This window comes from Leptonychotes weddellii, chromosome 1, assembly GCF_054177405.1.
Source record: "Leptonychotes weddellii isolate Sample4059 chromosome 1, ASM5417740v2, whole genome shotgun sequence".
Lineage (NCBI taxonomy): Eukaryota > Metazoa > Chordata > Mammalia > Carnivora > Phocidae > Leptonychotes > Leptonychotes weddellii.
This window is the reverse complement of record NC_138369.1, coordinates 106,144,765-106,170,084: the sequence shown is the minus strand read 5'-3', so window position 1 is coordinate 106,170,084 and position 25,320 is coordinate 106,144,765. Positions and strand designations below refer to the sequence as shown.

The 25,320-nt window shown below is 37.4% G+C and overlaps 1 protein-coding gene across 12 annotated transcripts in view; it reads left to right on the top strand.

Annotated features, from left to right (window-relative positions):
- Positions 1 to 25,320, top strand: part of MECOM (MDS1 and EVI1 complex locus) — a 541,324-nt gene that overhangs the window by 513,922 nt on the left and 2,082 nt on the right. For 8 of the 12 annotated variants that reach the window (XM_081829219.1, XM_081829209.1, XM_081829251.1 and 5 more), the window contains 7 exons: positions 3,085 to 3,111; positions 8,828 to 8,994; positions 10,058 to 10,135; positions 14,050 to 14,219; positions 16,578 to 16,722; positions 20,603 to 20,839; positions 21,690 to 21,873. In XM_081829219.1, the coding sequence (XP_081685345.1) occupies positions 3,085 to 3,111; positions 8,828 to 8,994; positions 10,058 to 10,135; positions 14,050 to 14,219; positions 16,578 to 16,722; positions 20,603 to 20,839; positions 21,690 to 21,873 (1,008 nt within the window). The remainder of the gene's footprint in view (positions 1 to 3,084; positions 3,112 to 8,827; positions 8,995 to 10,057; positions 10,136 to 14,049; positions 14,220 to 16,577; positions 16,723 to 20,602; positions 20,840 to 21,689; positions 21,874 to 25,320) is intronic. The other 4 variants (XM_081829240.1, XM_081829230.1, XM_081829284.1 and 1 more) reach the window with 2 other exon arrangements.

Here is a 25,320-nt window from a genome sequence, read left to right as displayed (position 1 = left end):
TTTCCCAAGTGAATGAAGGATCACAAAAGATGATACTGGGAGCAGAACAGTCCTCCCCGCAGAGCCCCACAAACAGGCCTGTATGCTTCCTTCCCACACCAGAGGGTCATGTCTTGGTGGAAGGGACTGCCTATTGCGGCTGTTAGAACAGGACCCGAGAGTGCTAATCGAAATATTTAACACCCTGTATGTCATGAATACTGACCAATCGGACTGGACTCCTGGCATTCTGGAGCAGGGTCTTGGAAGTCCTTGCTGCCCCTACTATTAATGCTGTAGTTGCTGGCTGGTGGGCTGCCTGAAGGGTCTTTTGAGATGCAGCCAGGACGGTAGGGGGACCATTCAAGGTTCTTGGTGCAAAGGCTGTTTAGCAACTGCTACAGAAAGATTTAATTATTTTTCTAACCATCGTGGCTGTTTTCGTGTGTAATGGCTATCGATCACTGGGGTACAGGTGAAATCACAGCTGTCACCTGGGAGAAGCTTGGGCCACCCCCTTTTCATCAAGCCTCCAGACCCAAGAGTCTGTTCTTTCAGAACGCCTGCCTCAAATGTCCTAAAATTTCAGCAGAATTCTTCTGTTCTTTCTAGTACCCCATCAATTCCATCCTAGCCCCCAGATCCACTTTCCCAGAAACAAACAAACACAAACAAACAAAGACAACCTGCCAGGATTTGGGGCCAGAAATGACTGCTTTATGACTGGCTCTCCTGCTTATTAGCAAAAGTGCTTAGGTTTTGAGCAGAGCAGTTCATCTCTCTGAGCCTTCTCAGATATCAGCGTGATGGGAACACCCCTTCCGGCCTTACCTGGTTAGCTGTGCCGGTTAGCGTTCATGTACCTAACCCGGTACGGCGCAAACTGCCTGGCAAGTGGGAGGACCTAAATGAGGGATAGCTTTCAATTTTAGTGAATGCAGAAGTATTCCATTTTGAATGTAAAGGAATGCCAGTAAAATACCCTCCTGCCGTCCCCGGAACCCAGCTTCTTTGGCAGGACTATACACGGATCTAGCAGTACTTGGAAAGATGCTTACTGTGTTCTTGGCACTGCCTCATTGGCCAGCAATAAGAGTGGCACAGAGCAGGAGGCCAAACTGGAAACCCTTGCCTCTGCTCCCGGGGCTGGCCATGATTTTGTAGCTAAATAAATGCTTGGATAAGATCATTAATTACTTCATTTTCCACTTAAAGTACACTGGAGCACTGGGGCTTCTGTATCTTTGTCTTCCAAATGGGAATAATACTTTCCTTATGTATTTCACAGGGTTATAATAATAATATCGTCATCATAATAAAGGAGACCACATATTCTTAATGCTTCAGGGAAAGCATAGATAAAGGTATATGGATTCTTGGTAGTGGTATTCTCTGGGCAAGCCTGATTTTATAATATTTGTATGCCTTTGTATTCTACTCAGCATGTCCCTCCCCTGGGCACATTTCCTAATCAATAAAAGGTGAACACCTCAATAGATACTTAGATATTTATTGAGTTTTATTGAAAGATTATCAGGCATCTCACTGCCTCTTGGAATAATAATATATATTTTTAAAAGTTTTGTCAAAAATATCTAGAAGATATAGGAACACATACAAAAGTAAAAGATAATTGCCTTTTTTTTTTTTTTTCATTATCAGGGTCTAAATTCCTCACTTTGTTCAATTTTTACAGAAGTATGCTTTCTGTGTCAGGCCACTAGAGGACTATTTAGATTTCTACTTTTCTTTTATAAATAAGTTAGCTTAATATAAGGTAGAAATAAGTACTATAGAGGTTATTCCTGGATACATGGTTGAAAATTGTTTGTGGGGTCTTAGTTTAGATTATAATTTTGAAAAGGAATGACAGCCACAAGTAGGTGAGATGGAGGGAATGATATGAATGTGTGATCTCTGGAATGTCCATTTCACTGGGTACTTTGCATTTTAGGTACTTTGCATTTACATTGATGGCTCATTTGAACCGCCATAGAAATCATTTGGTAGTTAATGCTGTTGTAAAACTGGCTATTATTCCTTGGTTTGATTTTCCTATACTCTAAATATGTTTTTGGTTGTTAATACATTTTATTTCCAGATGTTTGGCTTTGTATACATCTGCAACAAAGACTCTGTTTTACTTCTGTTTCTGTCCTTTATTCAGTCATTTTTATTTTTTTCTTTTTAAAGTGTCTGACTGTCCTGTTACTATATACCAAAGAACTGGGAAAAAGTTCATCTTTTTCCAAGTTATCCTTTATATGTTGATGTGAAAATTACTTGTCTTTTGTCCTTCATCTTCTATTTTGCTTTCAGCAAGGTGTTTCTTATTGTTAGATTTCCTCGGCAATAAATTTTTTATCCTTAAAAACTATGTATCTTCCTTATTAAAGATACCATAACTTATAAAAGCAAGAAGTATCCCCTTTAACCAAGCAAAATGATAATTTTAAGGATACAACCTTTGTGCTTCCTGGAAGAGCTCCCAACTCACTGAAGTTTCTCCCAGTGATTCTTGTCATAAGTTGACGTTGGTGACTATACATTTGAAGTTCTTTTAATTAATATCCTTATGTGTTTTGACCACTAATGGTCTGAATCCCAAGCTAATAAAAGTCAAGCAGTGCATTTCCAAGTACATTACCTTTTTGTTACTCAATGATTCACGTTTGAGTAAATATCTTATTTTCTTTGTTATTAATATTATACAAATGCAAGAGACTAGATTATTTGCTGGAAATTGCTAAAGTTTTATTTATTAAAGTTTAGGACTCTTGTTTTGCAGTGAGTAAAAACAAAAAAAGAAGGATTTATCTACTTTGCTATTTAAGATTTGGTAGTAGGCAGTGTTTAGCTTTCTTGGAAAAAAGAACATTCTGGTTTATAACCTTGATTCTAAAATTTAATTTCAGTAAATAGAGGAAATACAGCAGTGTTATAAAAACATTTAATTTTCATTTCCAGAGCCTTTACTCAAGGTACAGTTACATGATAAGCAAAAATTACGAAGTCCGTATAAATGTTAATTTCTCAAAGGATAGATTGCAATAAAGATACTGATACAGAAGTAATTTTTTGTTTTTGTTTCAATTTTGCTCCCAGTTCCAACTGCCTGATCAGAGAACTTGGGTAAGTTTCCTACTTATATTTTTGACTAAAATAATGTAGCATTAAAAGGAAAACAACTTATATTATAAAATGCTGTGCAGACATAAAGAATTCTGAGCGGCTTTCCATTACATGACATGGCTTCATGATCAGATCGCTTTCCAGCTTTGTCAAGCTGCAAAATACTTTTCCGTTTTAATTGGGCATTTAGTGTGCTATAAATTGTTTACAGAAAGAAGTTTATTTTATAAATTTGACCCATTCCATGTAATTATACCTTGATGTAGAACTCTTTCTCGGCGCTTGGGAGTATGTTGTTAAAAGAGCCTTCGAAATGGGTCACTAAGTGGAAACAACCATTATTTGGGGGAGCCTGTATCAGCATGTTAAAGATGCTTTTGATAAAGCCTTCAAAAGGTTAAAACCTGAACTTACATGTAGATACAAGCTGACATTGGAATTCACATCCGTATATCCCAGGGCAGAACTTGGTTCTGGCTATTTGGAGTAATAAGACTTAAATGTTTAAAAATCCGTACCTAACTAGTGAATGAATCTTTCAGCCTTGGGTCTCACTTCCTCAACTTTCAGTTCCTATTTCCAGATTCAGTCAGTTGTCAGGTAATGATACTAGGGGACAGCTTTATTTTTTGTTCAAGATACAAAGAAGACTGCTTATTTAGTTTTTTTTTTTAAATTTTTTTATTAACATATAATGTATTATTTGTTTCAGGGGTACAGGTCTGTGATTCATCAGTCTTACATAATTCACAGCTCTCACCATAGCACATACCCTCCCCAATGTCCATCATCAGCCTCCCCATCCCGATCCCACCCCCCCACCACTCCAGCAACCCTCAGTTTGTTTCCTGAGATTAAGAGTCTCTTATTGTTTGTCTCCTTCTCTGGTTTCGTCTTGTTTCATTTTTCCCTCCCTTCCCCTATGATCCTCTGTCTTGCTTATTTAGTTTTCACTCTCAAATAAACTTTGGGTCGATGGAAATACATATAAATAGCATATATTACAAAATTTCCTCTGATTATATGTACTTCTACTTCTTCATTCTCTTCTTTACTCAAAATTATTCTGATTCTAAGATAGGGGTAAAATCTTGGAATTTTGTTCAGTTTTTTTGGTCACCATATAATTAATATAAATTATTTTAAGTCAGAACACTTTAGCACTTAACCTGTTTCCTCTATCTGACATTAGATTTTCTTTACCAGAAATTCCTCCATTTTATTTCTTCTCTGGAGTATGTGATGAATTGTGATTTTTTTCATTTTGATAGACGTTTAAGGATTAAGTTTATTTATTTCAAAAGTATAAGAGAAGAGAGAGGGAGAGAGAGAGACTAAGGCTTTCTTAGACAAAGTTGTACAGCTGATGGGGCTGTGCTTTGATTACCCTGGCCTATATTTCCAGTGTTCCTCTTCTGTCTTCCCTGGTAGAGGTCTATCCTGAGTATCGTGCCTCAGGGTCCTCATCCTTTCTAAGGTGGAGTATTACTTGACAGTACCTATGTGGTTGGCTGCTTCATCCAAAAGGTGCTGTCCACTACATAAATGCCCAATGGTTCTACCAATTTACAAAGCCAGTTCAGATTTTAAGTTAGACTCCCTTTCCTGATAATACAATGGTATAGAAACTGACGTTGCAATGCTTTAGAAACACTTCCATTCCCTAAATCATAGGGTTTTCAGAGCTACGATTTATATTTGTATTATAAAACCTAGATATTAGTGGGAACTACTAAAATATTAAAGTTTGTCATTTTAGTGGTAAACAGATTCTAATGGATTTCATAATCATGACTGCTGAATGTGATACATGGAATGAGATAGCCATAAACTATGAATACTTGCTTCTCCCCCAAATGGCCACAATTTTGAGAATTCTCAAGATTATCAAGTGAATAAATATAGAAAACCACCAAATCTACAAACTTTCCCATCATAAGTTATTTATGAAAAGTTAGTTGTTTTATGATAAAGGCATGTGTAATCTAATTTGTAAAACATTAGGTCACATAATTCATGGTGCCATTGGACATATCATTTCATATAATCAGATTGTCACTTTAATGGTTTTAATGAGAAACTTCTTTATGTCATCAATTATTGGCTGCCAGATAATAAATGTTAAGCTAAGTGCTTAGGATCCAGTTGATGATATCTTGCCTGCTGAAATGTTTTTAAAAATACTAAGTTTATTTGACTAGGGAGATAGCTACATTTTTTGGTAGGATCTAGGGAATTCTGTCTAAATATTAGTTTGCGTCAGTATAAAGTTAATAGCCTCCTGGGGACTGAAAGGGGGTGCAATGACTTCCTCTTCCAGCCATCTGGCTGCAGATACCATCAACAACTATTATATATATAAATAAAAATTACTGTTCCATATAAAAAAAAACCTGTCATTTACTGGTCAGAGATTAGCCTATGACATTAATAGGACACAGGGCAATGCACTTCTAAAATATATGATCTAATATTTCCTCCTTTATTTTCCCCATTCTCAGCAAATTTCTTTTTTATAGTAATACACATTGCCCTCTTCATTTTTTCATAATTGAAATATATATGTAGCTAGATTCTGTTCCATTGATCCCAATTCATGTTGATTTTTAAAATTCCAAACCAGACTTTAAAATGAATGTCAAAACTTGCTACTTCTCTTGTAAAAGGCATGTTATTTCAGGAAGAGCATCATACGAGTCAGCCCACAGAGTGAGAAAGTTAGGGTTTTGACCCATGCACCAGATGAAGCTCATCTTAATCCAACACCTTAATCCAAGACAGAGGCAGACCGATGTTGGTCATAGAATTGCTAACCTACCCAACTGGCAGATGTCTAAGTCACTCCTATCTGTCCTAATGGGGAAACTTATTCTTTTCAACTGAGGTCAAGTGCTATGAGAGCAAATCTTATGAAGATGAAAGGAAGAATTCAGTGGTGGCTTTTATGTTCGGTGGTTGCTAGCTGGACAGAAAGTGGGGTGTGTGTGTGTGTGTGTGTGTGTGTGTGTGTGTGTGGTGTTAATAACTACCCTCGGCTCACTTCCCATCTTCCTTCTCTCCCTTTTCCCCACTCCTATTTAATCCTCTTTTCCTTTGACACTGGAAGCCAAAGGTGGGGTGGCTTTTAAGAGAAGCATTCGGGTCACCCCTATTCTTTTTCCTATTATCTTTAAGAATGTCATTGTTTAGTCATCAAGCCCATAGTGTATTTTCTTGTTTCTTGATAGTTTCCCCAAATCAGAATAGTCTGAGATAATGTAATCATAGCGATCTTTCTTCAAAAGGAGGTGTTAGGCACCTACTAAAGCAAGATACAGTCCTTAACAGCCCATTGCTCTTAAATAACTTCAAGGACTTGTAGTTTATATGTGCTAGAGATGAAAGCCGAGAAGAATAGTCATGAGTAAGCTATTTTCCATATAAAAGGCAAAGTGTTTCTAGAAGATATATCGCCACAGGAATCTGAGTATGTCAGCCGGGCGGACACTCAAATGATTTAAAACCACTAGATAATGAAACTTTACTCAAATATTAAATGTACATAAATAAAACATTAATAATCATCACCCATGCACTTACTATTCTTCCCAATAAGTATATGCGATCATGACCCTGATCCTTGCTTGTTTCTGCTAATCAGCTTGAAGGCCAGGGGTCATTTTTCACTCAGACAATTTATTCCGTGGAGGGTGGAATATCAAAATGATTTTCTGCAAGAAACAATTAAGAGGAATAAATGCAAATAAAATAGTATCATAAAATATTTCCGGATTGATTTTTAATAAATAAAACCCAAAGTAAGATGAAAATGCTAATGCTCCGGCTAGAGGGGGATAATGACCATATTCTGCAGGGACAGAGTTTCCGCCAACCTCTCTGAGCAGCATCATCATTCCATATCTCTGCCCTGTGATCAGTATGTGTCAAAATCCTTCATAGTGACAAATGTGCTGTCCACTTGCATCTGTGGAGAATGTTTTAGCAGCTGAGTGATTATGAATCAAACCCCTGAGCTTAGAGCCCCTACCGCCTCCCAATGCGTTCACATTTGTCGTCTGACAAGTAAATGTATCTTGACTTTCCTCTGAGATTTTTTTGCACCGTCTTTGATGAAAGACATTTGGCAAATTGGCAGTGGTACCCTGTACGTTGCAATTTGTAGCTAGCATTAGGAGTCCGGGCATGAAATGAGAGGGCAGGCTCCGGGATAAAGGGAAACGAGAGAGCTAACTACAACATGAATAGTCATTTGAAGGATCGAGCATACACTATTCCCTTTGTAAGAAAAGAATCATCGTTCATTGTCCGGCCATTCTGTTAAGATTTTGCTTCGCCGTAAGGAGTCACTGGTATTCTCCAGCTGCACGGCCGTGGAATAGAGATTTTGTCACTTTTCCTTTTGAGTGGGAAGGGTTGCCTTTTCTTTCTATCCTGAGCTCATAAATTAGGCCTTCAACTCGGTCCTGCCATCCATCAGTGAAAGAATCATCCTCTTGGGTTAAACAGTTGTTTGAATGTGCAGTTACCATTCTTGTCTTTGCATGGATTCTCCCGGTCTAACACCCCAGCTCTTTGAGAAACACACAGAGTGCATATAGAGTGCAAACACCTTTGTAACAGCTTTCTGAGCTCTCCAGTGGCATAGTGCCTGAGAACCAAATAAATAATGGGTGAGTTGATTTAACAGGATGGCCTGAGAGTTTGCTTTTCTACTTAAAAATTCAGTAGTAAGCAGCTTCCAAATAAAATATGAACACTAAGGAAACTTAACCTTTTGGGAGGGTTGAAGGAAAGGGGAGAGTCCTTCTAACTGAGGACAGTAAGGATCAAGCTGCCTTTCAAAGTAAATGCCACCCTCCGATTGTGACTGTCAGTTATATGGGCAGATGGACAGAAACTTGAAGATTATAAGCAAAATAAATTAGGTTGTTTGAGGGAAGAATTAGGCAGGATAGTTTTTTAAGATTACTTCTCTAAGAGTGTGGTTAGGCTAACTACTCCCCTTAATAACGCCCGTGCCAAGTTATTATTACGTGAAGTCACGATGATATATCATGAGCTGTCATTTCAACTCAGTCTTTGTTCAGAACAAATTAATATTTCATCAAAATTCCTTGTATATGATCCCACTTAAAACTGTAGTATATCCAGATACTAAGTTAACCTAGTCTTAGGCAAAACACCTCTTGCACATTAATTTTTTTCTTTCTGCACAACACATTTGGCTTAAGCTGTAACTTTGGAACACTTGATGTGTTTTGTGCTGTGAATTCTTCTCGTGGGATGCCATGCTTCCTATGGTTTTTATTACCGAGGCAAGGCATGCAGGACCTTTCCCTATAAGGTCCAGTGTACTATTGATGTCCATAACGTAATGCGAATGTTGTTTCTTAATTTAATAAAAAAGCTTTATTATCACTCATGTATTTCATTGCTCAGTTCTATATCAAATTATGACAAAATGGCCTAACCAAGGTCTTTTGAAGAAGTTCACCCAGCATTCTATAAGCATGGTTCTACCTTTGTTATTTCCTAAATCAACGAGTCCTCTCGTTATCTGTCAAATATTGGGACACTACAACCTTTTTCTCCAGTCCACCGCATTCAGCAGATTTGATGCTTCCCTTTTCTTAATGATTTTTTGGTTTTCTAGAGATTATTACGGAAGAACGGATGTCAGACTGGTCCTTCATGGTCTTGTGCTCTTGCCTTTCAGATGTCAGCTATTGAAAACATGGCGGAGAAGCTAGAGAGCTTCAGTGCCCTGAAACCGGAGGCCAGTGAACTTCTGCAGTCAGTTCCCTCCATGTTCAACTTCAGAGCACCTCCCAATGCCCTGCCGGAGAACCTCCTGCGAAAAGGGAAAGAACGCTACACCTGCAGGTGACCGCAGGGCCCATGACAGCCCGCTTTCCCCAAGTCTCCCCTCTGATTGCAAAAACCCTGCTGTTTGTTTTGGAAATTATTCTTGATTGGATGATTAATCGTGACCATGATAGATCTCCAGCACTTCAAAGTACTCTTTATTTAGGGAGATACAAAAATAGTGGTTTTAAAAAATTATTATTAAATGGGAATTTTAACACAGGCCATTTGGTTGTGATAAATGAGGTTGGAAACAGTCCAAATACTTGTTTTACTTTGATATTTATGAATTTTCTTTCACAGTTAATTATTTTCATCCAAAGGTATAATACTACTATCTTCGAGCATACATTTATTAATTGTCATGGCATTGAAGAATAAGGCCACTAACAAAGGACGAATAAGGTCGATAAGTGAAGAAAGCTAGTTAATAAGTTTCTTGTTACCTATCAGTATTACAGTAAAGCTTGTTTTTTTTTTTCTTTTCAATAAATTGTGCTTATAATTTCTGAATTGTCCTCAGAAATTTGTGGCATCTGACTCAGGCATATCAATTTATCTGCTCTTTGGAAAATGTGTCACTTTCTTTCCAGGAAAGCTTTTATAGGAACATACCTTGATGGATGAGGTCTTCGAATCTTGTCTGATCTGATACTGCTCAATGTACAGAGTTGTCACCGTGGCTAACATGCAAAATGAGTTGAAACATTTGAAATCTGTTTACATCAACCCAGAATCACAGACTCTTGTCATTTTTTTATCCCCTTGTCTGGTTCAGTTTTGCGACTATAAAGATACAGAGTTAATAAAAGAGGCGTATGGGGGGTCATCAAAACTGAAGTCTATTTTCATAAACTGCTTGCTTATGCATGAGCAAATTCAAGCAGATCTCATAATGCAGCCTTTATTCATGGAGTTATTTATATCTGTAGAATGGCTTTGTTGCAAATTTTAAATACCAAAGACATGTGAGTTCCATGCAAGATTAATTAAATCAAGAATCAGCATCTGGCTTCTATGCGGCTTGAGTGAAATAAAGTCGATTGTGCTGACTTTCTCTTATAAACATCTTTCATAACAGATACTGTGGCAAGATTTTTCCAAGGTCTGCGAACTTAACACGGCACTTGAGAACCCACACAGGAGAGCAGCCTTACAGGTTTGACAATGATTTTTACTAAATACCTTGGTAAATTTTATGGTAGTTAGAGTGGATGTATTGCCACAATTTTAAAGGAGGCTACTTTTGTGCATGTCTGAATGTATGTCCTTGCAATTTTGAGTCAAAGAAGAATTGGCTGATGGCTAGGATAAAAAATATAAGAGTTCTAATTTTTTAAATCAAGGCTTCTGACATCTCAGTTTAAAAGGTCTAGCAGGATCTAGGATAGAAAAAGCATTTAAGAAATGTTAGCTATTTTTAAAATTACTATTATTATTGTTTTAGAGAGAGAGAGAGTGGGGTGGGGAGGGGCAGAGGGAGAGACAGAGAAAATCTTAAGCAGGTTCCATGCCCAGCGCAGAGCCTGCCACGGGGCTCATTTTCACCACCCTGAGATCGTGACCTGAGCTGAAATCAAGAGTCAGATTCTTAACCGACTGAGCCACCCAGGCGCCCCCATTTTAAAAATTATTTTAATGTGCTCTCTTCTCAATAATTAGTGCTATGTTAATTGACAGTAATCAGAACATTGCAGCCTTCCTTTCTCAAGCCTTAAATCTCTGTTAGGAGTTGACAAGCTGTGTGTAACTTTATTTCCCTAGGATAGCTAAGTCAGTGTCCCCAGGTCCCATTAGGAGGTTTAAGGAATAAACCTTAAACCTGGAGAGGAGGAAGACGTTGAGGAACTAGGAGGAGAAGAGGTAAAATAGAATATGTTATAGGAAGAGGGGCAATTCTAGCAACGATTTCTAAACTACCTCTTAGCTTATTCTGTTGGGTGTCAAGATCAGCCACATGACACATGGGACATGTGTCTAACTTTAATATTATTGTTTACTAAAGAATGAAGATTATCAAGATCCTCTTCAGTTTTAAAATATAATCTACATTATTTTATGTGCAGTGCTTTGCACATAGTGCTAGGTGTTCATAAATTTTTTTTAAAGAAAACATGTTATTTATCTTAAGTCACATCGTAATTTCATTCTGCTTTGAAATTCTTATGCATTGCATATGCGTAAAATTATTTTTGTCTGCATGCTCACTTTTTCTATTAAGATCAATTATTTTTCAGGTTTCAAAGACTTTCTTACATATAAGGAAAAGAAAATGGGCAGACCAATGAATGCTCATTTGAAGAGAATTGAAATTTTAAGAGAAAACTGGAGGGACTTAAACTCAGAAAATAATAAAGGGTTTTCTTAAATTCTTTACTTTCCTACATGTTTTATAAATTACTAGTCAGAAGTGATACTTTGTGTGTAATAGAATAGACTTTGTATAGTAAGTCTCAGAGAGGTATAAAAATGGAAGTTGTTAGGCGATTTCCCTTTTTGAGAAAAATTTCAGATCCCAGGAATTTTGCTTCAGTGAAAGAAAGATTTCAGCACTTATATTTTATTATGACCAAGGATCTGGTATGCAACTATATCATGCTCATTTTGCTCTGTACTTGAATTCAGTGGTTTTATTCTACCCCATAAATGGTATGTGTATTTTTAAAAACACAGGCCAGAATTTTGGCATAGCTAGAGATCTTAAACAATTATTTGTCTAGCTCCTCTGTTTTACAAGTGAAGAAATTCAGATGCACAGATGTTAATTGCCTTCTGTAAAGCCTGGTATTAAAAGATCCAGAATTAAAACCCAGACTTGGACCTGCCATGTCAGAGTTTTTATCTCACACCATGATCTCAAAGGCTCCCATGACCCCTGTGTTTACATCCAAATTCTTAATGAGTATATTGTTCATGATGTATCTGTTAATATAAAGAATTTTTGAAACTTAGGCTCGTAACTACCCACTAACTTATTGGAGCAGAATGCAATGATTTTTTTTTATTCAGGAGCACTCAAAACTTTTGGCCAGTACATTAGCAGGGGAAAGATACAAAATAATAGATGATTATTATGTAGAATGTTCTTATTGGCCGATTTTATCACTATTAGAGTAGATGATGTCTATTAGACTTGGAAAAGCCCCTTTGCATATAAGCAGAAAGCTGGAAGCATGTCAAAGGCAAAATCTCTCTAATTCATGATGTATGTAGAAAATGTTTTGAGTGAAAAATGTTTGATGGGAGTTTTCTCTAGCAGCGTTTTCTAGGTTGTTCTGCTCGGTACAACACAATTGTGCTAATTGTATCATTATTCTCATTGTAGTAGGCCTTGGGAGTCAACAGAGTTATTACAGAGAAGGTCATGACTCATATATATATTTTTTTCAAAAGCAGAGGCTAAAATATTAAAACTACAATGAATATGGGGTTTCACGCACTTTTAAATTAATACTGTAAGTGAGGAAAGTTGAGGAGCCTCATCATGCCAGCGCAGTTTTTTAAGGGGGAAAAATTAAATCAGTCTTTGAGTCGGTTTATTGATACTATGCCAAAGTAACTAGTTTAACAGATTTATTTTCCCCACTGAACTAGCTAGACTTCTGGCATCACGTAGAGACAGCCGTAGAAACCCAAACACTTTGAGTGGAATGGGGTGATTTCTGATGTAGAGCACTCGAACCACTGAGTCTACATTCAGAAGTGGGAGGAGAAGGGCCCTTCACATATGGAAGAATAAGTTAAAGATTGTCTGGCTGCTAGGTTAAAAATTTTCACTTAAAAGTCATCTAGAGAAAGCTCATGTTTGTTTGTTTTTTTTTTCCAAGCAACACACATACAAAAAAACCCACACAAACAGATAATGTAATCTTTACTTTAAAATGCCAAAGGAGAATACCCCATAAATTGCCACTTTTCTTCTTTATCCATAAGAGCTGAGGAGTAGGCAGTGAGGGGTTACATTTTTATTTATGAATAAAGGAGAACTTCAAAATACCTTATGATTTTTTTTTTTTAATCACATGGAAGGCAGAAACAATTAGCCACCCAATAATAAGTATTTTCCTGGAAAACCGACCTGGTTCAGAAATGCCACAAACTCTGTAAGGACAGAAATGGAAAATTGAGGGGAATAGGGAAAGCAGAGATTAATGAAGACCTTTATTTTATTCCAAAAGGATAATTTAGTGCTACTCTTACTTTCTTTTTTAACAGTTTAAAGGTGGGGATGCCTGGGTAGCTCAGTTGGTTAAGCATCTGATTCTTGGTTTCCACTCTGGTCATGATCCCATGGTCCTGGGATTGAGCCCTGCAGCAGACTCCACGTTCTGCTTCTCTCTTTCTCCCTCTCCCTCTGCCCCTCCCCATGCACACTCTCTCTCTCTCTCTCTCTCTCTCAAATAAATAAATAAATAAATAAATAAATAAATTCTTAAAAAAACACAGTTTAAAGGTTTTTAGATTAAAGGTTCTGGGGGCTTATAATCACTACAGATTATGAAAATCAGTATCTTCGATATCGAGATAAACTATTCACATTGCCTCAGTTTTAAAGGTTTGGAATCTTTACTGCTCTTTTTGAGAAGATAATGGAAGTTTCTTTAGGATTATCAATTGAGGAAGTGAATTTACTAAGAAATTGTTTAATCAGACTCTGCAGTTTTGAATTTAAGAATGATCTTTTTACTTTATTTGAAGAATACATGAATTTGTTTCATATTTGTTTACAAAGGATTTATTGGTATTGTCTTAAGCAGAAGGTAAAACCATGCTACTATTTCTTAATGTCCTTAATTTTGTGAAGTTTATCAAAAACATGAAAACTGATGACTCTAATAAATTTGGGACCAATCAAATGGTCAATATTTTACTATGGTTTTTCATAAAGTCATGAAAATCTTTAATGGAATCAAAGTCTGTTGGAATTGAAATCTTGGCTGTGCGAATAGTATTCTTGCCTCTGCCTTTTCTCTAAAATATTTTATGGGTGATAATTTTGGATATCTGGCTTACTAGTCTTGAGAAATATTTTTCGATTTGCTTGCAAATATTTTCTCTGTGTTTATTTTTCAGATGCAAATACTGTGACAGATCCTTTAGCATCTCTTCCAACTTGCAGAGGCATGTTCGTAACATCCACAATAAGGAGAAGCCCTTTAAATGTCACTTATGTGATAGGTGTTTTGGTCAACAAACCAACTTAGACAGACACCTAAAGAAACATGAGAATGGGAACATGTCTGGTAGGTAATCAGTTGCGTTATGAGGAAGAAGATGGCTAAGATAATCGTGAATAATATTGTACGGCAACTCTACTTTTAAGAAAAGAGATAATTGTGATCTTTCTTCTCTCCTTCCACTTTGACACCAGAAACAGATCCTAAATTTTGCAGCGTGTTTCCCTTTAGATTACAGAATGATGTGATTGTTGAATAATATACAACTCAGGGCCTTATTTGGATTGTTTCTTATTCTCCTGGATTCATCTCAATGGGTAATCTCAAACAAAGAGAACCGTGACCCAGTCTCATACGAGACTTATGAATCAGGATTTCCTAAATTGCAGGGAACAATCTTTCCACATATTGGTACAGAATGGGGCCTCCAGGCAGGCAGGAGTTCCAAAGTGGCAGCCCCAGAATATCATGCTCTGAATATTAACTTAGAAACCATGGCTGTTTTTGCAGAGGTCCTACAGTTCAGAGAATATCCCCAGGGTAACTTTTCAGAGATTAGTGATAGAAGATTGTTGACATGATCAGAGCAACCCATAGCAAATGATAGTGGTGTGTGGTTTGGGTCACAAATTCTGATGTAGAATTGAGTTAAAAGTGGCAAAAGAAAACAACAACAACAACAACAACTAAAACTAACCTTCCCTTAACTCAGATCTGCCAGTACATAGTTAGCAGAAGAGATGGTAGTTTTTCTTGCCTTTGGCTTCTAAAAGTTAGATAATAAATCATTAATTAATATTTGCCAACTGGCCCATGTGTTTGGAGCCACACTGTACAGCCATAAATTGTTTCAAGAGAATCAGGAAAATGACTTGGGGGCAAGGGAAGGAGCAAGCATGGGGTTCAGGAAAACAGATTTTAAAAACAGGGAAAAGTTGAAGTTGTACAAAGTAGCTATTTTACTTAAGGAAATTATTTTATTATTAATCCTTCCTCCCCTGTACACAGGCACATGGCTTACGACCTTGGGGGGTTACTACATAGAATTATATTACCGTTCATTTCCCTCTAAGCCAAAAGTCAAATGATTGTGGTTTATGGATACCAGATTTTAGAGACAGAAGTATAAAGCAGTCAAAGTCTAATTTGGCCACACTTTCCAACCACGTGCACCCTTACAGCATAATCCCATAATTTTTCTAATCAAACATATTTAGTTTTTGTTTTGTTCTTTTAAGGATTTATTTATTTATTCCAGAGAAAGAGAGAGGGTGGGGGAGAGGGAGTGGAAGAGGGAGAGAGAGAATCTCAAGCAGACTCCCCACTGAGCAAAGAGCCTGATGTGGGGCTCCATCCCAGGACCCCAAGATCATGACCTGAGCTGAAATCGAGAGTTGGCTGCTTAACTGACTGAGCCACCCAGGAGCCCCTAATCAAAAGTATTTTGGAAAATACTTTAAATGAATTAAAAATGAAAATGTCCAAGTTCAATACTTATTTGTTGACCCAGATTATAACTTTATTCAGCTGAGAGATGTTTTCCCCTCTTACTTTGTTCAACTATAGACTATTAGGATGAACTGTTAGATTGTAGATATCTTGTGGGAAAGGTAAACAGCGTGCAGCAAGTGTTGGTATACATTTGACCACATATAAGGTGTCTGTAGTTGTGTAAATTTATAAAAACCTCACAACCATCCTGTGAGAAGGCATTCTGATTCTAATTTTATAGGTAAGGAAGCTGAAGATCATCCGATCATCAGCAGATCCCATATTGTCCTTTTAATGCTGTCCCACCTCAGTCTCTGGGCTGGTGTGTTGAGTCTACTGACTGCTTCACGCACCAAATGAGAATACAGAATTTTTGGTATGTTCTCAGTCTTTATTTGGCAACGTACTTTAGCACAGGAGCAATAAGTACAGATTGACTGCAACCAGGACTGAGTATACAATTTCTTCTGGCAGAATCTATTTAAGACTTCTTTATAATTTGCCTCACACTATATCCTCGTTATGTGAGTGAAAATGTTCTCATGTCACAGTGGCAATGGGAGGAAGCTGTGGGCGAAACATCTTTGGGAGACTGTACCTCATGACTTCAGTGGTTCAAAATATTCCCCAAGGGACTTGAGTCAGCATGGCATGCGGTAATTTGGGAAGACACTGGCCTCCTGAAGTTACCATTATTAATATTCAGAAGAGCCTGTTTTAGGAAACACCGATCAAATGAAGAAGGAATGAGCTTCAAAATAAGTTGCCCTCTCTCACTGGGTGTTATGCACAAACAATGAATCATGGAACACTACATCTAAAACTAATGATGTAATGTATGGGGATTAACATAACAATTAAAAAAAAGGTAAAAAAAAAAATAAGTTGCCCTCTCGGTGGCCGTCTTTTTCTCAAGAGGCTCTCTCCCCTCAGGTACGGCAACATCGTCGCCTCATTCCGAACTGGAAAGTACAGGCGCGATTCTCGATGACAAAGAAGATGCTTACTTCACAGAAATCCGCAATTTCATTGGGAATAGCAACCACAGCAGCCAGTCTCCCAGGAACACAGAGGAGAGGTAAAGCTTTTTAAACTCTCTGATTTCTGAAATCAGCGTGTTCCGAAGAGATTTGCTGTGCTCACTGTCGTGACACTACTGTAACTCCTACCAACGCTGGCTGGCATTTCTTTGGTGCAGATTAAATACCAAATGCTCTTGTAAGCGCTTTCCGCGTATGAACTAATTTAACTCTCGCAGTAGCCCTATGAGGCAGCGACTATTCCTATGTAATATTATCAGTGAAGGAAGGGCGATATCACAGGTCAAATGACGTGCTAGAGGCCACATAAGTGATCAATAAATGGGATTCCACCTGGGCCGTCTGGCCCCAGAGCCCATGCTTTTACCATCATTCTGTTCTGCTTCTCTTGATAACTAATTAGAATATTTTATCAAAACTTGCCAAGCAGAAAGGAAAGCCACCACAGGGATTCAGTTGATTCAGTAGTGGCTGCTATTATATATCATGTGTATATTACAGATAACGTAACTATATGTACCTGTGTGTGTGTGTGTGTGTATACATACACACACATATATACACACACACATTTGTGTGTATATATGTACATATCTATATATAAAATACCTATTGAATATCATTTAAGTATCTTTTACCTAGAAAGCAGTTGAAACTTCTTGATATGATTCTGTCACTACCTATAGGCTCTCAGGTGGATATTCATTTAATTCCGGCATGCTTGTTTCAGCGAGTACGATTATCCTTGTTTTTAGTGACCTGGTGCCCTGCGTTACCACTTGTCATCGTCAACATCAAGCATATATGGCTTAATCCCTAAAGAAAAACTTTTAATGCTGCTGATAATAATAATTAATACTTATCTAGTATTTACATTTTATGTGATGTTAATGAAACATTATTCTACCAAAATTACCAGATTTAATTTTTCTTATCTCTAAGTTATAATTAAGATTTTTTTTTTTTATTTATTTGCGAGAGAGAGAATGAGAGACAGAGAGCATGAGAGGGAGGAGGGTCAGAGGGAGAAGCAGACTCCCTGCTGAGCAGGGAGCCCGATGTGGGACTCGATCCTGGGACTCCAGGATCATGACCTGAGCCGAAGGCAGTCGCTCAACCAACTGAGCCACCCAGGCGCCCCTAAGTTATAATTAAATACCTGATATTGAGAACTAGATTTTTTTGAACATAACTATCCAAAAGCCTATTCAATTAGGATGTTGTGTAGTCAATTTTAACGTCAAATGAAATTAATGAGAAAGCTCTATTACTTTTCATCACACCAGTATTATTGTTAGAGTCCTTTATTTTTTGATGCTATTAAAAGTCAAACAATTGTTTTAGGTAGTTTTTACATTAAGCCAAGCTTCAAATAAACATTATTTCCCCAGATGACAAAATTTTTTTTGTTGTTTGTTTTAAAGATTTTATTTATTTATTTGAGAGAGAGAGAATGAGAGAGAGCAAGCACATGAGAGGGGGGAGGGTCAGAGGGAGAAGCAGACTCCCTGTCGAGCAGGGAGCCCGATGCGGGACTCGATCCCGGGACTCCAGGATCATGACCTGAGCCGAAAGCAATCGCTTAACCAACTGAGCCACCCAGGCGCCCCAGATAATAAAATTTTATGGACAATTCTGCACTTCACCTTATTTAAGGGAAAAAGGAGAGGAGATCTGCTATTACATGGCCCTTCCCATCTTCTAAGAAGTCTGATAAGAGCTATGACTTTGTGCAGTTGGATGTATCTTTTCCTCTGCTTTCCCATTTGTGTGTGTGTGTGTGCACGCGTGTGTAAAAGAGACACAGAGAGACACAGAGAGAGAGGAGGGAGGGAAGGAGATGAGCAGATGGTCAGAAATACACAGTAGTAAGAACGAGTAAGAGAGTCACCATCTTACATTTTGATAACGACATTTACATGATACAAATAAGAAATGTTGAACAGAAACCACCATTTGGGTTCTGAGATGCCTTTTCAGATTTTCTAGCCCTTACTTGGGGATTTGTGAGCCTGCATATAGCTGCGACATCTGGCTTCAACATGTCCAAACAGCACAGACGTAAGAAGACTGAATCATTTAACTTCCCCCCTCAACTCCTATTGGGGCTACTTTTGATGAATAATTTATCCCCCATAAACTGCCACATTTGAAAGCATAATTAACAAATAGGTTTTCTTAATCATGTTGGCTTTGTTACTTTTGGTTTTCATCCATGCATTCTTTTGTTCTTTTACTTTTTCTTTCATTTTTAAAAAATAACAGTTTCAATCCATTCAAGCTAGCAAGTTGGCAGTGTATCTGGAAACTAATAATTTATGTCTGTGCAAAACATGTATTCATCATTCTTTGATAAAAGTGGTTAAGAGATTGGCTGTATAAAATGGTTAATGATGATAATACGACTGTTTTTAAGATTTTAACTATGTGCATCTGTCACACCCAACATTGTTTTGTTTATTTATTTATTTATTTGCCCTGAAAAATCTAAATATTAAATTATACTCATTTTTTTTTTACATGGGAAAGTGATGGGGTACATTGCTGATACCTGATCTCCCATAAGCTGAAAAATAGTTCCATTAAATGTGAATAGCGTACATTTCTGTAGCAATAACTTAAATTTCAACAAGCTTTCTGAACGTGGGGAAGTGCCTTAACTTCCCTGGTCATATATATGTAAAAAGAGGAGGTTAGGAGGAGACACTCTGTAGTTCAAAGCATTTGTAGTTAATTTGGAACTAAGTTAATTTTGACTTTTAAGTATTACAATGAAACTTAAATTCAATTATACGTTCTTTTTATTTTTTAAGATTTTATTTATTTTTTTTAGATAGAGAGAGCAGAAGCAGGGGGAAGGAGAGGGACAAGCAGACTCTGAGCTGAGTGTGGAGACTGACATGGGGGCTCGATCTCAGAATCCTGAGATCATGACTTGAGCCGAAACCAAGAGTCAGGAGCTTAACCGACTGAGCTACCCAGGCACCCCTCAATTTATACATTCTTTATGTTTATTTTTGAAGCCTGAGAAATTTGTTCTACTTTTATAAATGCTCTCAAATACATTAAATTGGGACTTCTATGTAATTAAACCTTTTTTTATAATTAAACTTTTGAATCACATAATACAATCCTTGTGACCACAAACTAAAGTATTACAAATGACTTTTAAAATATAATATTCTTCTTTTGTATCACATTAGACATGCATGCTAAGTAAGCTTCAGAAGATACTTGCATAATTGCATTTTTAGATAATTGCCCACCCCGATGTTCTTCTGGGAAACAGGGAACTTTTTTACATTCAGACCATCAAGGATAATTTGAAAACAGTACAAATAAGTGAGCTTTCAATCACTTCCAAGTTTGAGCAGGATGTCTAAGTGGCGTACACCACAAATGTCACCTAGAAATATCAAATACCGCGTGGTCCCTGACAGCCATCTTAACATTTTCTTTGAACTCCTAGATTCACTTCAGGCGTGTGTGTTCAAGTTTTTATCAGTGTTGTTCAGGAATATGAATTTTCCAGAAACCTATTATCTTAAATGGTGGGCACTTATATGGTAATTAGGTAACATTATGTAGAGAAAACATTTGTAGGCTTTTTATATCATCTATAACAATATCATTTATCAGGCAAAGGTCAGATAAAGAATAGGAGCCTGAGACTGTTTTTCCAGCTCTGCCAGAAGCCGCATTTATCCTCTGAATCATCACCCAATTATTGTTTTCTTCATTTTCTCATTTGTGACGTTACATTACTTTCCCATGGTTGCCATGAAGCATAAATAATAAAAATTTACTATAGAAGTGCTGAAAATCTAAACTGTTGTTGGGAAGACATGAGAAGAGAGCTAACTGCACGTTTAAAAATAAAAATAATGGGACCTGTTTCTTTTTTTATGCTTTTGAAAGAATGAACGGCAGCCATTTTAAGGATGAGAAAGCTTTGGTGACCAGCCAAAATTCAGATTTACTGGATGATGAAGAAGTAGAAGATGAGGTGTTGTTAGATGAGGAGGATGACGACAACGATATTACTGGAAAAACAGGAAAAGAACCAGAGACAAGCAATTTACATGAAGGAAACCCTGAGGATGACTATGAAGAAGCCAGTGCCCTGGAGATGAGTTGCAAAACGTCCCCAGTGAGGTGAGCACCTGGGGTGACATTAGTAAATAAGTAGGAGTAGATACATATATGGTTGCAATTCCTTCTGCTCTGTTTTTCCATTAGGGCAATATTTCAGGACATGGCATTTGATGAGTAACGAATCATCAAAAGTACATTTGAATTAGCCAAAGGCATATTTGGTGGATTCATTTTGAATAGGTGAAAACAAGGTAGCCGTCAACATAATCCACAAGAATACAAATGCATCGGTATTTGTGGAACCTGATTAACCTGAAATGGGAAGAATAAATGAAAATTAGACGAGTACCCAATCATTTATTTAGACTCTACCTGTAAAACTCCAAGAAAAATAGAGATTTCAACATTACCTAATTCATTCAAAAATCTGGTACGTTATTAGTCAAACAGCAAGATAAATTTCACTTAATTTGATATGTATGTAACCTCTACAGGTAGGTTTTTAAATAGAAAAAAAATGAACCAAATAGTTAAATTTATAGGAATATTCTATTTTCGTATGGAGAGTGGGTGCTCACTAAATATTATCATCACTGACTTTATTTTAAATGGACATTATAAACCTACAAATTGTATCTCCACTGCATTGCTGACTCCACATTGTTGACTTTAACTCTGCCTCTTATGTACACTTGATTTAGTTATGAAGAGTCTTAAAACAAACATGTTTTTAAGATACAGTATATGTAGACACTTTAAAGAACCCAGTAATGAATGCATGCTTCTTGATACTGCAAATATAATACGAAGTTTGACAGCTGTATGGATTCAGATGAAAAGTGATTTGGTTGGATAACAAACTGAGAAAGAAAAAAAAAACCCTCTGTGCTTTCCCATTGGTTCATTTTAGGTATAAAGAGGAAGAATATAAAACTGGACTTTCTGCCCTAGATCATATAAGGCACTTCACAGATAGCCTCAAAATGAGGAAACTGGAAGATAATCAATATACTGAAGCTGAGCTGTCTTCTTTTAGTGCTTCCCATGTGCCGGAGGAACTTAAACAGCCGTTACACAGAAAGTCCAAATCACAGGTACATGTTCTCCTGCAGCACAGCATCATGGCAACATCGTGCCTCGGGCGCCAAAAGGCAGATAGTCTCTCTGGGCAATACTCTAGAATCTGAACAGGTTCAGATGCTTTACTCAAAATGTTCCTACCTTGACCCTATGACCAAATCCAAAATGGTTAACCAATGCAGTCGTGAACATGGCTGCCCTCCGCACAGAGGCTTCCATGAGAAACCTTCTCCTCCAGTAGCTTTTCCTTTACTTTGCAATCTCTTCCTTCTGTAGAGATAGTCCATAATGTTTGCACCTATTTCTGTATGACTTCAGAGTGATTTTCTAATTTCTTTGCCTCTGTAATTCTTGTCAACCTAATTATATTTCCAGACTTCTGGAATGTGAATCCTGCCTTCCATTTTTTTTGGTCCCTTATTAAATGTAGTTAATTAACAAGTCATCTAATTATAGCTTTTAGGAGTAAACTGAGGATCAGAGATGAAATGGGTTGCCCAAAGTCTACAGCAACTTACTGGCAGATCTGGAAATAAAACTGATTAAGTTTTAATTGAATGAATGAATGAACAGTACCCACGTTCATTGGGCTCTACGGCATTCTGTCAGCACTGTGAAAACAAAAATAAATCCATTTAAGGATCTGTAAATACCAATTAAAAGAGCCTCACTTGTTTTATCACAAAATAAAGGAGGTCAGTATTTTCTGGTGACATCCCTACTCAACCACATTGTTCATTTCACTCAGGTCAATCAAAAAAAAAAAAGAAGAAAAGAAAACTTCTTGTTATTACCATATTTCTTGGTCACTTTGGTCTAATGGATCATGAGCCCATTTTGTAGGTGGCCTGACATAGCAGACCACGTGACTGCATTGGCTTGTACATTTAGAAATGCTTTCCTGTTTGGCTGAGATGTTTTGGCCTTAGCCATTTGCTCTTAGCAGCAAATGTGGTCATATCTCAACTAAGGTGGGAAAAACATTGTGCTAGTGGGATAGTACCAATTCTTAACTCTCAGTCAATTCAGTAAAAATCTAAGGTACCATGGGTGGTAATAGGCAAGATGAATGTTCTTTTTGCGTTGAAGTAAAAGAAGCCGCCCCAGCACCGGAGTGGCTAGCTGCATGAACTTTAAGAACATCACTTCATGACTGCGGGTACCACTTCTTTGTAAAGTGGGGTGACTGGAGGCCATATCTAAGATCTCTTCCTGCTGTATGATTCAATGGGGATCAAAATTAATTTTTCAGTTTCTAACATTAAAAGTAAATTAGCCAGAGTAGACATCTCATTTTTACCTGGACATAACCGGTTATTAGAGGTAGCGAGTATTTTTTTAAAACCCTTGTTATCCCATTCTTCCTTCCTAATTGATCAGAGAGTTACTGGGGGATTCAGGCTTTCCTTCCTTTTTTTTTTTTTTTTTAAATTTCTTTTAATTATTCCACCAAAATGCTTATAAGACACAGTACCTAAAAATTCCTGAAGCTGTCAGGAATGATTGAAAGCAGAAGGGTCAGAGAACCCAGAGATAACAGATGTGATCTATTTCAGTTCCAGCATTTTGACATAAAATCCCTGCCCAGCTGGACTAACAATTACCATCACAAGAAATACTAGTGTATTTCTCGTGTTTTTCGTGCTACTTGATCATGTCATATATATCAGTTTAAATATGGTCAGGCCTTTATGCAAACTAACTTTATTTCATGAGACTTTTTATTCATTCATTCAGTTGTTATTCACTGTCAGTGATGTGCAGGGAGGTGATCTTTGTGCATGAAAATGTTTATTTTGTTTGATTACCAAAAGGCAAATATTCTATATTTACCATTTTCTAGAATCTGAGTAGAGATAGATGACTTACTCAAACATTCATATATTTACTGTGTGATTTTTATAGTGACTGAATCCAAGATAGTTGAACAATACAACAGTGGCTGCATTCGGCATAGAATCCTCTTTGAAAGTTCCCATCCCAAAAATTAATTGCATGATAATGGGTACTATTTATGTCCGGCACTCTATGTTAGTTAGCGCTTGTAATTCCCTCACAGCCCTTGGAGGCAAGTTTTTGTTATTATGATCCCCATTTGGTAGGAGGAAAGTGACCTTGAAAGGTTAAGGAACTTGCCCAAGGTCACACAGCTAGTTGAAGAGAGGCCGGTTAGAAGCCAGGAGTCCAAAATTTTCTCTAGGATTCCTTTCATTTTTCCAAATATTGGAATAGGTTTTGTTAAAACCATTTCAGAATACTCTTTATCTTGATCTCTGAAAGTGGGTACCTGATAAGAATTAAGTTCAGTGCTCACCTCACTCATATTTTAAACTCTTCAAAGGACAAGGACTATATATTATCTTATCATTGATTCCCTAGGACCTAACACAGTGCCTGGCAGAGAGTAGATGCTTAAGAGATATTTGTTATATGTCTGTTGAGATTTTGTAGAAGGCAAATTGCATACATAAAAGTCAAATGTGTACACTGAGAGCAATGACCCAGCAAATCACAAGCAGCCTACAAGAGCAGATTTTCTAACCGAATGCCATGATTACGGAAGAAACCACAGATTGGCCACATGTCTCAGCATGACTCTCAGAGATGAAATTCTGCTTAACAACAGAGGCATTTTGTCTTTGTTTACAGACAGTGGAATGTCTTTGGCAGGGCTTTAATGATTCCACTGCAGCAGCGTTTTGACAAGCAAGTTTAGCAGTGGATGAGACCAACAATAGCAAATCAACAGTGAAAAGTTCACTCACAAGTCAAGACCAAACATTTCATTTGACTATTTTACTTGGCAGCAAATGGGAGATTCTCTGAACAGTTATTTAGAATTGACATGATAATAGGGAAGAAAGATCACTTCTTCACAGAGCACCGCCATGTACCTTCTGCTTGGCAGACACTGGAGTACAAGTTGGTTAGAACGTTGTTGGGTCTTGTGTTGTGTTTTACTTTTTGGTAGAGCTGACTTGATCTACCTGAGCTCGCAAGGTCTTTGGGTGTCAGCTTTGAATATTTCAAACACGGAGGGAAACCAGAGAAAGGACACTGGATTCAAAGTAGGGCAGAAATCAGTTGTGCTTCTGCCTCCTCCACTGTCTAGTTGAGTGACTTGGGGCCAGTTGTGTCACCTTCAGCTCTCTCTGTTATAAAGTGCAGGAATCGGTGGGACTGTGTCCTCTGCTAGGACCCCAGTGCCATCAAGGCAGGTCTATGTCCCATTCGTATTTGCAGTTTCGGTCATAATATTTTTGGTGACTTGAGCAGGTGCACGAACAGTGGATGGATGACGTATTTATGGGGTGACTCGTGTTTCTCAGTGGAGACGCTATTGACATTTTTGGTAGGACAATTCATTTTTTTTTTTTTTTTTGTCCTGTAGGACATGTACTTTTGTGGCCCCTAGGCACTGAAGGCCAGCAGTAAAGTCATGTCATTACGATGACAAAAAG